The following is a 16,347-nucleotide window of genomic DNA, read 5'->3' as shown; positions in this document are numbered from 1 at the left end:
AAATGAGAAGCTGTTCTCAATTGATCTTACCTGTTAAAATAAAGGTCAAATAAAAGAAAAACAAATAAAAAAATAATGCAGTCTTGACTTTGGTACATGGATTTTACAGAAACAAGTTGAAATTGTCCCACTGACCAACAGTACTACATGGCCGTACCAAAGTCCCCAGTCGGCAGTGGATGTATGATAAAACACTTTGGGTAAAACTTTTAGATTGAAACTTACTGTAACCATTGTCTTCCTCTTTCGTTCCATCTATGGTTCCATCTGCCTGCAGCTGCAAGTGGAAACCTTGTCGACTGTACAGCTTTGTCACAATCCCCTTCAGCTGGGGCTCTGTAAAGGCAGAGAGAGATGTAAGGCACAAGAATTAAACCACATAGTGTTGATAGCCTGAATGTCCTTCTTAATGGACATTTGGAAGCCTCTGTGTCAGTTTAGGGCCCGCCGCCATTTCCTGGCACCACTAAATCCAATTTAGTCGACGAGCAGAAAAAGGCAGAGTAAAGCAGAGGTGGGGAATGAAAAAAAAACAACTAACATTCACGAAGACTGACTGTGACAGGCTGAGACACCCGTCAATCAACCTGACATGACCCAAAACCACCACCAACAGGAGGATCAAGTTCAACTATTGAGATCTGGTCTTCTCGTGGAAAGGAACTTAGACATTTTCAATGGAATTGTGTGTTGTTAGAGAGTTCTGACGCTAGAAACTGGAAGCCATTAGAGGAGCTGCAATATGATAAGACACCTTTTAACATTATCTCGACTCAAGTGGACCGATAAAGGCTCTGGGATTGCTGATATGCAGACTCCCGCTGATCCTTTAGCCACTTTACCATTTCATTCTTATTGTCCAGGGGATATAAATCAAATAAATGTTGTTTTATTAAACTCTTAAGATCAGACAGCAAAGTTATTGTCAATAGTATTTAATTGGCAGAAAGGGAAGAACAAGTTACTTTTTCTGTCTTTTCTCTTACAGTGGAACAAAGATTGTCTGCCCCTGTGGCCGGGCAACAAATTAGATCACAGATGGACAGCAGAAAAAAAGTATCAAATTTAAAAAATGGCTTTTGGGGGCATGTTGTTGGTCAGTGGACTATGACCACTGGGAAATTGCATCTATGTCACTCTTTCTCCTTCCTTTGTTCTTGTCACACTCTGCTTCATGTGAACTGCCCAATGAAGATGGAACTGTCAGAACAATCATCTTTTATAAAACTTCCTTGGGTTTCCACAGAAAACTGACATATTTGACATTTGTGATGTTAAAAAAACAAGGACAATTTGGACAAAAATGAAAGTAAAAATGGTTTTACCAATCCAATTAGCCAAAGCTAGGTGGGTAAGAAAAATAGATTTAAGCATCTGTAAGTCTGAAAGACAAAGTCAAAGTGGTCGAGCTTTTACTTTTGAAGTGGCAGGGCAGCCTGTCTGTGTTACATCAGTCTGATAAGAGCTAAGTGCTCTCCATTCCCTGGTTACTGTCCCTGGTGGAGGGTCCTTTACTGTGGTTTACCACACCTTTCATCTATCCTTTCATCTCACTCACCTCTATCCTTACTAAGTTTACTTTTGCCATGAAGAAGGTTTGTTCAGGGACATTCGGTAGTAAAATTCTCTTTATAAATTATCAAATCATGACAGTTGTCTGTAGATCATCAATTCTATAGTTAAATTATTTCCACATGCAGACGTGCTTAAAGACATGCATGTCAGCATGTTTTGTGAACACACGCACACAAAAAACATGACCATGTGCATAAAAGCAGGCAAAACTACATACATTGACAGTCTGCACTATTTCTAAAAGATGCCCGTTCTTTGTGTTTGGTGCTGCACCATCTGTAAGTCGCACTCGGACCACGCCTTCTACTCGGCACTTCTTCCTCCGCAGGATTGAAATGGATATTGGAAGTGAGAAGGATTCAAAAAAATAAACCAAAAAAAATTGTAATAGTTCTGCTGTTACATAAACAAACACCCTAACCTCCAGGTGCCGTTGTTATAAAACAACTTGGAAGTGGATGGGATTGAATAAAGTCTGGGAGAAAACGCGGAGCCATCTCTCGTAATGCTGTGCAGTTGTCACGTCAACACACACAAGGTACATGACTTTTGGGCATGAGTGAGATGTGATCAGATCACATTTACAACTGTGGTTCTTTTCTAAGGGAGTGGTTGCTTTAGGCTGCAGAGACACTTCTGTCACAGCAGTGATAAGAAGCCAACTCTTCCACTTTTACGCTTTCAAATTATCATTTCAATCAAATACCACTTTGTTTTTCATTTGGATAAATTATAAGAAACTTGGCAACAAAGAACTTGGCAATTTATACAGATGAACGTAATGTTTCAGCTAAATGTGTGGTCTGCTTGAAAATGTGAATAAAAGCTGCAACCTCCTCATCAACTTGTCTCTCTCTCTCTTATTCGAGATATGATTAAGAAACTATATTTAATGTAGGTACCAAACATTGATCTCTGGAGACAGATTTTAAGTGATCATTGATGAAGTGATTGTCTTGGTGACATTTACAGTCTGGATCAATTTTCAAAATATGTAATTAACACTTGTGTATTTAGTCCTGTGTGTATTGAATAAGTCGAAGGATCAATTTAATATTTGCCTCAGCGCAGTCTGAGATGCGGAAGTTGACCTCTCTGTGGACCGACTTCATAAGAGAGCCCCCTTATTCTCTCATCTCAACTTTGGCAGTGTCATTAATATTTAGAAATTTGAGAAGGTGAGCAGAACTTTTTGTGAACTTGTGTAGATGTTTTTCTAAACCCATTGTCTCCCTATAATACACAAGGAGCTAGTTATCATGAGGACAGTGGCCTGATGACACCACCCAACCGACCTGGTCGTCTCCTTCGCCGCTTCTTGGAGCCGAAGAGTTTGACCCGGGAGAAGACGTTCAGTCGACTGGGCTTTTCACAGCTGCCTTTGGCTTTGCTGGGGCTGCTCACGCAGCGGCAGGCGTTCGACTTCTCCCGCTCCCTCGCCTGCCTCTTCTGTCTTATGAGGGAGCTGGCGATCGCTGCAGCCATGGCCAGTTTGGCAACACGCTGGGGAAAACGTCCGCGAACCAGAGGACGGTGGCGACGAGCTGAGGCACCTGCACCGCGATCCTTTAAATGTATCAACGACCAGGCGAATCAAACGACAAGACGAGGAAGCCTGTTAGATGAAGTCCAGGTGAGTCATGCCCGTCACCTCAGACGTTACTCGTATCCGAGGAAAGAAAGTGAAACTTAAAAAAATAGGAAGCACCCATTCCGCCGTGAAGCGTTGCGGAGACGTCCCCCGCGGCGCGCTGCATGTCCCCCCGACTGTGTCTCCTCCTCAGCATCCCAGCGAATGCGCACGAGCGCGGGCTCCGCGCGTCGTCTCTCTGATCCACATGTGCGCGCAGACGCGGCTCTGTGGGCAGGTGTGGTCGTGGATGGAGCTCAGCGCGCAGCGCGCAGCCAGAGGATGGAAACACCTGTCTGCAGACGCCGGGGGAGTGTTTTCTGCTCCTCCCTTAATCCCTCACTGGGAACTGTGGCCGTCAGAAGCGAGGAGGGTGTGATCGAGTCACGGAGGAAACTCCATCTGTTGTCTCCCCCCCCCCCTCCCTCTTGACGAAGTGAGGCGGCGCGAGGTAAGAGCAGGAGGCGCAGAACATCCGAGCCCGGCGCGAGGCAGAGACTCTGCTGTGCAGCTGAGAGCATCCCACCTCCCACCTGGAGAACGAGCTTCTCAACTGGTGACACGGACCCGTGCAATGTGCACAGTTAGAAAATTGACATCTCCATGTGGGATAATTCGTATCAAGACGCGTGAAAAGAGGAGAGAGCATGCCCCATGTCTCCCGATACTTTATTAGACGACTACACAGAAATCAAAGTGACGAAAGAGACAGTCCAGAAGTCATGATTGGACGTCACGACGAATGTCCAAAGAAAACAAATCAAGTTTCATACTTGAGTGATGGCGAACGTGCATATACGTAGACGAGGAGAATATATTAATAACGCCTTTAAAAAGATAAATAACTAAATATGATCTACCATAATTAAAATCACTGCTCTGATTCCGTTGCCCGCGAGCAGATGACTGTCCAGAGACTACAGACGTCAGCGGTATAATAGGAATTAATGTAGTGGAGTAATCTGTGATGTTGTGCGCGCCCCAGTCATCAATATTAATTTATTGGTCAGTAAAAATAAAAAAAATATGATGTATATTATGGTTTTAATCTGTCTATCCTCGTATAACTTTTACGACAGGCCGCCGCTCGTGAATAATGAATTCACATCATAAAAAATACCATCTGAAAAAGACCAGCGCTGTTTTATGAAACGCACAATGTCATCACTAACCCTCCGGACAGCCATCACTGTCGCTCCCCTTCCTCAGTCCTGGTCTGACCACCGGGAACAGCCTGACCAATGGTGCCATCTACAGTCTCCGTCCAAAACTGTCGTAGACATTTTCTTTTAATTTCCTTTGCTCTGATTAATAATAACGGACCCCCGTCGAACACAGGATTAGGGGGGTCTGGGTTGATGGGATAGAAGACGTGGCACAGTCACATCCGAAAGTAAAAGTGCAGGAACTATCGTAAAGGTAAACATTGACAACCAAACCATAAATACGAATAAACACTGAGAAGCTCAAACCAGACGGTGTGAAACTGGAGCGAGGTGCCCAGACTTCAGCACCACGGACAGCTCCGGGCGGTTCACCGCTCTGGACACATCCAGGTCGAACACTGCGCCCTGCAGCACTTTCCTCAAGACAAGTCTGGAAGCTTTGCGTGATGAACACTTAAAACATGATTTGAAGCAAAACAACAACAACAAAAAACAAGTGCAGCAGCGTGAATGCAGAGAGAACAGCAGCCTACCTGAGACCGATTTCCTCAAGGGGAAAGTCATGATTCAACGCCGAAGCAGACAGACCTGAGCACTGACAGTCCCCGGTTAGTGGAGTGAAGGCGACGAGTGAAAGTCTTACTTCTAAATTCAGCAAAGTTCAAAGCATTGTCAGACAAGTGTTCGAGAGGCGCGGTGGAGGAGAAAGCATCGAGGCGTGGCCATCAAACAGGAAGATCATTATAGGACATTAGCGACATGCCATTATGACTCCGAAAAATGCTCATTAAACATTCATCTCCAGGTCTTGTTGATCCGGCGCGTTCCCTGCGCTCGACGGGGCCAGATTGGAGGAGAGGGGGGAAAGTGATCGAAAACGCAGCCTGAGATTGTACTTCCTTCTTGGGTCAGAAGACTTTGCTCTCATATTACAAAAGAAAAAAAAAAAAAAGATGTAAAATGATCCGATAATGCGTGGACTAAACCGGTTATACCAGCCTGGTCACTTTGGACTGAAAATATCGACGTACAAACAACGGAGACAACAGAATGCATTAGGCAAAGTGTTTTTTTCTATCTTTTTTTCTATTCTCTGTTCTGTGAAACTGTAGAGGCAGCTTGTACAAATCACTCAGCCAAGACTGAAATTGACCAAATATGACATGGTATTATTTAGGGGCATTAATCTCTGTCCCTGCAAAACACGGATTGTGGTTTCTTGTTTGGCTTGGACAGCTCTATTTCATATTAGTGCAGTTTTATGGTAAGGGACATAAGTATAGGACGATAGACTGAATAATGAGCTCTGAACCTCAGGAGCATACCTACTGTAAGACTCACTGTATCTCTGTGGACTGACAGTGCACACATGTGAACACTAGATGGAGCAATTGTACTGACTATCAAGAGCAGCGTATTCGCTCTAAAGGGAGAATGCAGCAAAAACAAAACTCAAGTCATTTTTAGAGTCAAGACAAGAGAATCAGAATTAGAGATATTTTTTTTTAGAGTTGGTCTGTTTCCAATTAAATGAGTGTCTGACTCTTTTGAGCTTTGCAAACCTCACTTTAACGTGGAAGTGAGTAAAATATTTTGGGGCGGCTTTGCCTCAAGAGATAGAGAGGGGTCGTCCAATAACCTGAAGGTCGACGGTTCGATCCCTGGCTCCCCCTGTCCCCGTGCCAATGTGTCATTGGGCAAGACACTTAACCCTTAAGTTGCCGGCAGTGTATGAATGATGTATGATAGAAAAAGCTCTGTATAGAAACGCAGTATGAATGTGTTTGTGATTGGGTGAATGTGACTTGTACTGCAAAGCGCTTTGGGTGGTCCACAAGACGAGAATAGCGCTATATAAATATAGTTATGTATAGAGCTCATAGTTGTGATTCAGAAAGTGTGCTCATATCCTAATAACATTAATACTAATCACTATCTATACATTAATTCCAGGATTTGAGTGAGCTGACGAACACTGAGCTGTTGTGTACCAGCACCACACAACAATGACATTTAAGGATGGCGATTGAGTGATGATGCTAAATGCCGACCAGTCACAAGAAACTACATCCCTCATTAAAGGTTAATGTACTTTCAATGTTACCACTTGTATAGTATCCAAGTCACTTGATAGGAATATAAATGTTTCACGGGCCAGTATCAATATATTGATTTACAAGGGATGTTGCGTAAATGACACAAGATACATTACAGACTTGGACCAATTTGTTTTCTCTTTCACTGTCATCGATGTCTTCCATAGATGGAGTCTGACCTTTAACCCCACGCAGGCTATGAAAAGATTGTATAGCCAAAGGTTGTTTCAAGGTGGAACTGGGCTTTATGGCATCATTATCATGTTGGGAACAGCTGGGACCGTCCGGGGCGACAATAACTGTGATGACGAGTGGAATGTTTATGACGCCAAGCAGGGCAAAACTAAAGTCATCCAGCAGCAGGCAATAAAGCTGTGAGTAATACAGTGTGTCAAGTTGAAATGTTGGAAATTAGAGGTTTGGACTTCCTCGGGCAGATCATTCCAGGGCGTCGAGGCCCTGACTGCAGAGGCTCTGTCCCCTTTAGTTTTCAGGGTTAGGGGTTAGGGTCCTTCTTCCTGTGAACCTCAAGGTATACGAGCTGGTGAGTAGTGCACTAACGGGTCAGATATATAAAAAGGAGACAGGTCTTGAAGAGCCTGAAAAGTAATTGGTAAAATAATTATAATGTTTTATTAAAATATTAAATTCTACTATTATCTAACTAGTATTACAACTTATATTTTAACAGTTGTCTAAAAAAATGCAGGGGAAAATAGGTGTATCTTGTTACAAATGCGAGTCGAAAATGACAGCAACCATACTTTTTTGTGAAGGTGCCCAATACGACTATGTGCCATAGACGATGAGAAAACACAACTCCAGTCCTTTTAAATGCAGTGCCTTATAAAATGTGATCTCTCCTCCAACAGTATAGAAGTAGTTGAGCATGTAAGGCAGGAATACTCACATGTATATGTTACAACTGCACTCTACGACAGGGAGCATACTGGACCTCTGTACAGTGATTTACACAGCAACATTCAGTATCCATGTCTGGTTCTACCCGATACCTCTACTGTAATTCTGCCATGAGCTTACAGACGGACCTCCGCGCTAACAGAGGCCGATACCAGGTTTTGCCTCGGTCGTACCACTACTGATAAACTGGTGCCATCACTCAACGTAGACAGCGCGGCCCTTAAGGGGGATCGCTGGGTTTATCAATGACAGTGAGGAGGGCAGAGGGAGGGGACGAGAGTCGGGCTGAATTGTACAACGGTGACACTAGTCAAACACCTCAGATGATACTAAAGAAAGGGCAAATGTGTACAGCCCTGATAATGTCCCTTCTGCTTCTGTAGCACTTTTCTCCGCAGCAGCAGTCAAGCTGTGATGGAGACGTAAAGATATTAAAATATCAAATGAGTGGAACTGGTGAGATAAGTAAAGGAGAGAGACATATTCTGAATAGACAAGGTGTTGAACAATGAAAATAGTATTTATTATAGACGTTTATATTTCTGATGTATCATTTGTATTCAGAAGACTTTAGGAAAATAACGACCTTGTCCTCTTTTCTGTCGTTTTGCAAGATATAATGTGTCTGTTTCAATAACACAGATACAATTGGCCTCTGTAACAAACTGCTCAAGTAGATGTAAATAATGTAAATAGTAAATACACACACACACACGCACACACGCACACCTACACACACACACACACACATATGCACACTTTGGTTGCTTGTGTGCCAGGGGAACATTAATTACTCTACAGCCCCAGAATTCCAGTCTGGTGTGGCCTCCCAGGACCTTCATTGTACTCTAGTATCTCTCTCTCTCACACACAGACACACACACACACACACACACACACACACACAAACACACAAGAATAATTGTATCTAAAAGCACACAGTTTTGTCTTACATCTATTGTAATACAATCACAGTACACATAATATGTAACATGTCTGAAACTACAATTAAATGATTTAGTTTTGCAATGAAACAAAGTGTAAATGCTAAAATATAATAGACCAAAAAATTATGTGTGAAATGGATTTGTTTGTTTAAGCCAGGTTGAGCCAGGGAAGAAAAAAGTGGAGAAACCACTGCCAAAGAAATAAAGACACAGTCAAAACCTATTTTTATGAAAAACTTAAGTCAACCTGCATTTACACAACCAACTGTAAGGACCACAAGAATCAAATGGGCCCAAAAGGATCCCGGCCCCTTGATGCTCTTTCTGTCTCCGGTCACTAGAGAGCAGAACTCCAGAGGAAAGGGGAGCGATCGGCTCGTGTGCTGCCAAGGTTGAGCACTGTGTTGACCTTTGTTCTATAAAATATAACCAAACAATGAAAGCAATCTTTTCTTACTAATAACCAGAGGCTGTCGTGACAACACCCAGGCTTCAATTCATTTTTTATATTCAGTAAGAAAATTGGCCTCCAAGGGCAGACGCTGAATAAATGGATGAGGTCAACCTTAGCTCATGGTGTTTGATAGAGGGCAAAGCTGCATACAAGGATTCCACTGATTATATCAAAGACATTTAACTTCCAGCTAAATTAACATTTTCATATAACGGAAACCTCTGGTACGTCATATACTGCAATATCAGAGTTTATATTTGACCCTCTTGGTTCAGAGTGAGGAGATAAAGTGAAGTGATGATCTCCTATCAGCTCAAAGGGTTTGCTGCTCAAATCGTTCAGCCTCCTGGCAGCACCGTGCTGGCTGTCTGCTGCTTTTTGTGTGCGCGCTGGTACAGTAAATCCACTACAATAGTGGCTTGCAGCATGCTAGACCACCAGTGCCATACTGATACCATGCGTTACCATGGAGACTGCACATACGTACGAGAGGGTGTGTGTGAAAGATAAAGACGAAGAGAGAGCGTACACTGAGAATGGGGGGTTGGGTATCGGGAGAAGAAGAAGCCATCAGTCACTTGGGTTTCTAGCAGAGGGGGGGGGGGGGGGGCGACAATACAGTCATGGCTGACTGGCCGAGTCATGGAAATGATTGTGTGATTTATTCTACAGCTTTAGAACCACAGGGCTGTGTTCAATGCGAGGAAGCAAGGAGTGAAACTGGAGGACACAAGTGTCATTATTTCCGCCAGTGGGAAGCAGGATGATGTCCACCTAAAGGGAAAACGAGGTTGTCGGCTGAGTGTAGAGAAACGTCTCTACTGTCTGTGCGAGCTATCAGTGAGGAGCAGTTGCTCACTTTTAAAATGCCAAAAAAAGAATTAGGAGCAGACGGCGTTTGTCATCTAACCTCTCATCTTTTGTCTAAAAATGGGCTTCAAAGACTTTGACTGCTGATCAGCGCTGCCAGATTTTGTCTCACACAGAGAAAAAGCAGAGCTAATAGAACACAATTCTATTTCATACATCAGTAAAAGTTAAATATGGCACCGAAACAAAGAAGTGAAGCATTTTCAGGAGATGAGCATCCGCCAGACACTTTGAAACTGTTTGTCTGATAAAGATACAAATAGCTGAGGAGGTGCGCCGCTGAATTATTTTCATCTATTTTTGCAATCTGGAGCTTCACAGCTAAAGGCAAGTTATAAAGAGGGAGAAAGGCAATTATCACCAGAAAAAAAGTGACCTGTTGAGCATTATACTGCATGGCATAAACATTTTGACTCATAACCACAAGGATTGTTTCTATTGCAATTTAAAGATTACACTGATATTGAGGACATTATTGTTGTAATGAGGATACATGTGCACATCTTTCTTTTTGTGGGCAAGAAACTTGACCACACATTCAAACGAGGGGCAGCAAGTCCAACTATCTATAATTTACAAGTATTTTTATTTACAAGATTTAAAATCAACTGTGCCTTGCAGGTACTCAAGAGTATGCAGCAAATACACAGGTGAATATTTTTCCACAAGCTCGCCCCTACAAGCTGTCACTTCTTAATTGAACTGCATTTAGCTTACAAGCATACCGTGGAGTTTCACACAGTGTGGCCTCTGCACTCTGTGTCAGTATATGCGTATGTATCGTGTGTGTGTGTGTGTGTGTGTGTGTGTGTGTGTGTGTGTGTGTGTGTGTGTGTGTGTGTGCGCGTGCGTGTGTGTGCATGTGAGAGAGAGAGACTAGCCTGTAATGATGTGGAGAAATCTCAATCAGAGGCACCAAACGGTGTGTGAAATGACCAGTGTTCAGACAGAAGCCTGCTCAGAATGACTAATGCTGCACCGGCGATGTGCCCTCATTACCCCAAAGAGTGAAAAACCACAGACGCGCTCTCTCTCTCTCTCTCTAACCAGCTGACCCTTACTTCTCTTCAGACTTCAAACAACTATGAGGATAATAGGCAAAACTTTAATAAAAAAACCCAGACCCCAGACCTCTCTGTATCTCTTTCTTTCTCTCTCCGTCTAGCTCTCTCCCTAAATATATATATATATATATATATATAATGTATATGTATATATGTATATATGTATATGTATATATGTATATATATATATGTATGTGTATATATATATATGTATGTATATATATATGTATATATATATATATAATTTTCAGACTAAAAAAACAATCAATTGGACACAGCTTGTCCAAATTTTGGGGACAAAAGCTGTGACCCCAATTAGGAAATAGCTCACTTGGGGTCTCATAGAAATGAAGGCCACATTATGTAAGGTCCCTAAAGGTCATCTATGACTGTGTGTGTGAATGTGAATGTGTCTGACAACAACATGACCCCACAGCTCTCAGGTCCCCTGGGGGATTGTGGCTGAATCATAACCAGTGTTGTTCTAAGCAGGAGGAAGGCGGCAAAAAATGTCGCTGGAGTCTTCGATAGTGTAAACACTTTAATCAGCAGCAGGCCATATAGAACGGCGGAACCATAGTATAATGTTGATTTAATTGAAATGAATCAGGGAAGATTGTTTGGAAAGCATCTTTGTTGTACTGTACGGCTGAAATTCACTATTATATATATTAATATCATTTTGTAGATAATATACTGTTGTCTATTAGCTTGGTGCACATGATGCCTGTTCCTAGGTTAGCGACAAAGGAGATAGGATCTCATCTGCTATCAAAGAGAAATCAAGGAAGTGTGCTACAGCCAAAATATAGAAGCTCAGGCTTTCTGGAAGTTTGGTTAAATAAGTCCTGTCTAATTATACCCTGTCTAGCAGGAGCAGTCTTAGTCCCAGAATACAGTAAATGGAGTGATGTTGTCCTACATATCCCTTCCAGTATGACACATCAAGGAAAGGAATGGAGTGAGATTAAAGGCATCATTTCAGACACCAGCTGGCTTAAACTGTCGACTTACCGACGGAGACACAAAGGAAGCTCTGAGACTCACACAAGAGCAGAAGGTCGTGCTTGCTTCTTTTTTAAGAGTTGCGAACTTGGGACACATTGTTGTCTCGTGTGATAGACACTTCCTAATAAGGATGACGGAAGAACAAACTGTGCAATTCTTGAACTAGAATTAGAACAAAAGCTAACGGGCTGTTTAGTTTAGAAATAGCATTAGAACAAGGTCCTGACAGTTGTAGGAATAAACACTGACACCTGCCAAGATATTTGTCCTCCCCGTCCATGCAGGTGTAATAAACAGTCTTAGTGGCCATTAACCAGGTCTCTGTCCTCAGAATAACCCCATCACATCCCTTGTCTTGCCTCAAGAGTAAGAGTAAACATTATGCAATGAGATCAAATGTGCAGTGTAGTGAACTGCATGTGAACATTAATGAAGCTCATTTTAGTCCGACCACACTCGCTAGATTTCCCCTGCCACTGATGCATTTCCTCAAGGAAGAGGTTTGGGTTTTCATCCCCCTGGCAGGACACAGTGTTGACTCATGATGCCCTGACAAAGATCAGGGAGACGGGGGATGATGCGCGGTCTAGGATTCTTCTTCGGCTGTTGTGTTTACAGTAAATGACAAATGGTTGTAAATGTATTTTAAAAACCTATGATGCTACATTTGAGGTTAAATGATTATGTACACTTAAAGAAAAATTTACGTGCGTACACATGCCAGCGTGATTGCATGGTTCAGATTGGCATGGATTATTTCACTATACTTAAAAGCCCAACGCGTTAGGTGGAACAGATCGGCTAAACTGGAAGTGACACGACAGGAGACATGACTCAACTGACGGGAGTGGGTGGGTAAATAGGTCATGTTGCCTTCCCAACGCAGACTATCCCACTTTTCACCCTCATTCCCATGTGCTTGTTAGTAAAGTCAGCACACAGACAAATCGATGGACACATAATGACAATGGATGGTAGTGGTCCAGTGTTTGGACCATATTAAGTGGGAGGAGCTGTGACGAGCTGATAGAGAACCCGGCAGAGGTATGTATGAGAAACTAGGCCAAAACACAGCAGTAAAGCAGTGATGGCTCTCTGTGGTTTGTAGCAGGCTTATAAAATGAAATGTTCTATCACAGCACAGCATTGGACTTGTAAAATCATAATGAAGCCCTCAGTCATAACACAATGTAATCTAATCCCTCTGCCTGCATTACACTATTGTAAGCAAATTTATACCAGCCACTACCCAAATGCTTGGTAACTAGAAACTGGTAACCGCAGTATTCTAACAAAAGACAAAAAACAAACAAAAAAATACATAATGAACTTAACAGAGATCTTTGAATCTCTGTCCTGGGCCTTGTAGTTAATTTGCAGCCCTCTCCTCTTATTTAGAATTTACATATTCCAAAATAGTCAAGCAAAATCATGTCAATCAAATCAATGTCAAACTTAGGCTACTGAATTATTTTAGCATTCCTTTGAGTCTGAGTTGTGTCCTTGACTGGAAAAACATTCTTAAGAGAAAAAAAAACCCAACTGATTCCATATGCACTCGTTTGTGTCGATTAGGGACGGCAGCATTCCTCATCCCTCCATCACACATTCTTCGCAGTGGAGCCAAATTCCAGTCATTATCTATATCCATCCATTATCTTTACTGCTCTATCCTTAAAGGGACACACGGGGTACTGGAGCTAATCCCAGCTGACACAGGGCAATAAGTCATTACAAATACATTTTTTTACAAAATGGGCTCACTGTTGCTGTATTTGAAGGTATCGGCCTTCCAATGTAGCCAACTGATTCCTCAAATCAGAAACCAGACTATTTTCAAAAGCAGTGCAGCATCATATATTTATGCGTCTCTTTGATTTGAGTTGTGAACAGTTAAATAAGAACGATCCAAGGGATGAAGAGGGATCCAAAGTTAGCACCGCAGACTCCTTGCTGCTGTGTGTGTGTGTGTGTGTGTGTGTGTGTGTGTGTGTGTGTGTGTGTGTGTGTGTGTGTGTGTGTGTGTGTGTGTGTGTGTGTGTGTGTGTGTGTGTGTGTGTGTGTGTGTGTGTGTGTGTGTGTGTGTGTGTGTGTGTGTGTGTGTGTGTGTGTGTGTGTGTGTGTGTGTGTGTCAGTCATGGTGTCAGAAGTGGTCTGGAGGATTTTGAAGGAGTAGTATCTTTATCTCATATATCATATGGTTCTGTATGATACGTGTTTTATATCTCTGTCTACGTGTGTGTATGTGTGGAGATACAACTTCAGGTCTTCATCTTTTTTGTGGAGTAGAAATTAAAAGTAAAGTAGAAAGTATAAGTAGAGACTAGAGAGTAAAAGTCTTTACTTTCAAATGGTTGTTAGTTTATGTCATCCAAGAGGGAAGACGGTGCATGTGTAGCAGTAGTTTTTTAATGATTATTATGACTGATGGAACATTTTCAAATTATTTTGCCTTTCATTATTGTAGTAACAAGGAATGTATGGGCTATCAGCTGCACTTCAACATGATTGAATGATTGCACTGAGCTGTCTACTACCAATTGAAGAATCGGTGCGAATGACTGGAGCCCATATTATGTTTCTAAGGCTAAGTTCTTGCTGTTGCTGTTGAGGTATTTTCTGTCTGGAACTCAGTCAGTTCACAGAGTATCTGCCACAAAAACATATTCAACTCTGCCACGAGTCAGAGCAAGTCTTTCATAGTGCTGCTGTTTCAGATCTGTACCACAGAGTGTAGGAAAAGAACCGTTCCTGAATCTCCAGGCATGACCTCTGGTACACACCGCCATCCACTGTCAGTGTGTGTGTGTGCGTGTGTGTTTGCAATTGAGGAGATAGCATGAGGAGATTAGGACATATTAACCAATGCTTTGGCTTTCAGGAGCACAGATTAGAGATGAGAGGCTGCGTGACACTGGCCTGTTGTGATGATGGTTTATGTGCTACCATCAGTGCAGCTGAACGCCTGCCTGTCTGTCTGATCGCTAACCATTACATCATACTGAACATGTATCTGAGGCCTGTGACCTCCTCACACCAACAGAACAGAGCCAAGAGAACATCCCTGGTATTCATCATTACATTGAGGAAGCTTCTTTTTTTTTCACAACACGCGAGCAACATGTAGTTGCCTTGTCTTGGTTCACATATTAGCTATGATCAACTTTGGAATTTACTTTGTTTTTGTCCTTTCATTCTGAGTGTGTGTTAGCAAGAGGGACCGAGAGAGCAACAAGGAGAGACAGCTGTCAATGTATGGTGGCAGGCCTTGATGAGATGTGCAATGTCTAATTATCTCCCCAGCCAGTGGATTAGGGAGAAACACTAATGTCTGCCATAAGGCTGTAGGTCCAAGAGGACATGTACAGTTCATGAACAAAGCTCAAAAGTTCAGATTGGACGGACAACTGCTACCAGATTATACTCCAGGTATTAAGTGCATTGATGTGCCAGAGACGTAATAAGGGAGGAGACAAATCACTCAAATAGAAAAGTTCGTCATGATATATATTTATAAGTGGTTTTAAGAAGAAGAAAAAAAAGGATTCTGACAAGCCGTTGAAGCAACAGCAGAAGGTATTGATGTCAGGAGGACGCTTTTCGGAGGACATTTGTCAGAGGCCCCTGTGGGATTGCATAGACTGGACAATGCTTGAAGGCTGAGCAGTAAAAAAATACTAAAAAATACATTTGTAAATGTCTCTATTGCTGCAGTTGTATGCATGTGTATCTGTGTACATTTGTATACGAGCAAACATCCTGCTATGTCTCGGCAATACCTGACAGCTGAAGGTCAAGCACAGCCGCACAGATGCAACACCTCTATGTTGTTGTTTATTCAGTCCAATGCGCTGGCCTGTCCCGCTTCGTCGCCCGTATGCACGGCGTAAAATTAGATTTGAGTCTACGATAATGACTTGCAGGCCTCCTCACTGCATACTGATGAAAAACAACCGACTGAGGCTGCGTGTTATTGTGAAGGATGAGCAGGAACACGGTTCTACACTCTGCTGGAGATTGTCGGAGGTAAGGGGCATGTCACACAGGTCAATTGAGTTACTTACATTAGTGCTCATTTGACAAACACCAGCAGATGGTAATGTTCGCCTTCGTGAAAGGAGGCGCATGCTGGAGGGAGCAGATGAAGGGTAGAACAATGCCAACTGGTAAGTTGGCATTGTTGTATAACAGTCTTGCCCATCAATTGTCTAGGAACACGCATTTACATTGACCTTGAGAGATGTATGGCTACCAATGATGGAGGGAATTTAAATTTATTTGAAAAAAGACGGGAAGTTGGGATCCATGTCATTCCATACCAACTCAGCTAGGACCTCCCAGCTCATGTCCTGGGTTTTCTCCAAAAGAATATCCTTGCTATTTGCAAATTTGTAGTTTCAAACTCTTTTTGCGGTTGTGTTGCAAGCTCCCTTGCTTTCTCTTCTTTATGATCCTCAGTGAGCGACTCTGTTTGCTAATGGGATGCAATTTGAAGGCATCACAACACTGTTTCTGATGATGGCTATATTTCTTCAAAACATCCTTTTGGTGATGCAAACAAGCTGTGGAATCATCTGTCAAGTCAGGACATCTACTTCTAAACTTCAATAGTTCCC

The 16,347-nt window shown here is 42.5% G+C and overlaps 2 protein-coding genes across 8 annotated transcripts in view; one reads left to right on the top strand and one right to left on the bottom strand.

Annotated features, from left to right (window-relative positions):
* f9a (coagulation factor IXa) overlaps nucleotides 1–16,347 on the top strand; it is a 109,276-nt gene that overhangs the window by 35,538 nt on the left and 57,391 nt on the right. The gene's annotated exons all lie outside the window — the stretch shown is intronic.
* The window catches only part of fgf13a (fibroblast growth factor 13a), an 81,466-nt gene that overhangs the window by 20,757 nt on the left and 44,362 nt on the right, over nucleotides 1–16,347 (bottom strand). For 4 of the 7 annotated variants that reach the window (XM_035649391.2, XM_035649390.2, XM_035649394.2 and 1 more), the window contains one exon: nucleotides 226–336. In XM_035649391.2, the coding sequence (XP_035505284.1) occupies nucleotides 226–336 (111 nt within the window). Of the gene's footprint in view, nucleotides 1–225; nucleotides 337–1,325; nucleotides 1,390–2,870; nucleotides 3,615–4,904; nucleotides 5,228–16,347 lie in introns of those variants that run through there. The other 3 variants (XM_035649396.2, XM_035649392.2, XM_035649395.2) reach the window with 3 other exon arrangements.

The sequence above is a fragment of the Scophthalmus maximus genome, chromosome 9, assembly GCF_022379125.1.
Source record: "Scophthalmus maximus strain ysfricsl-2021 chromosome 9, ASM2237912v1, whole genome shotgun sequence".
NCBI lineage: Eukaryota > Metazoa > Chordata > Actinopteri > Pleuronectiformes > Scophthalmidae > Scophthalmus > Scophthalmus maximus.
This window is presented reverse-complemented; position numbering and strand designations above follow the sequence as displayed.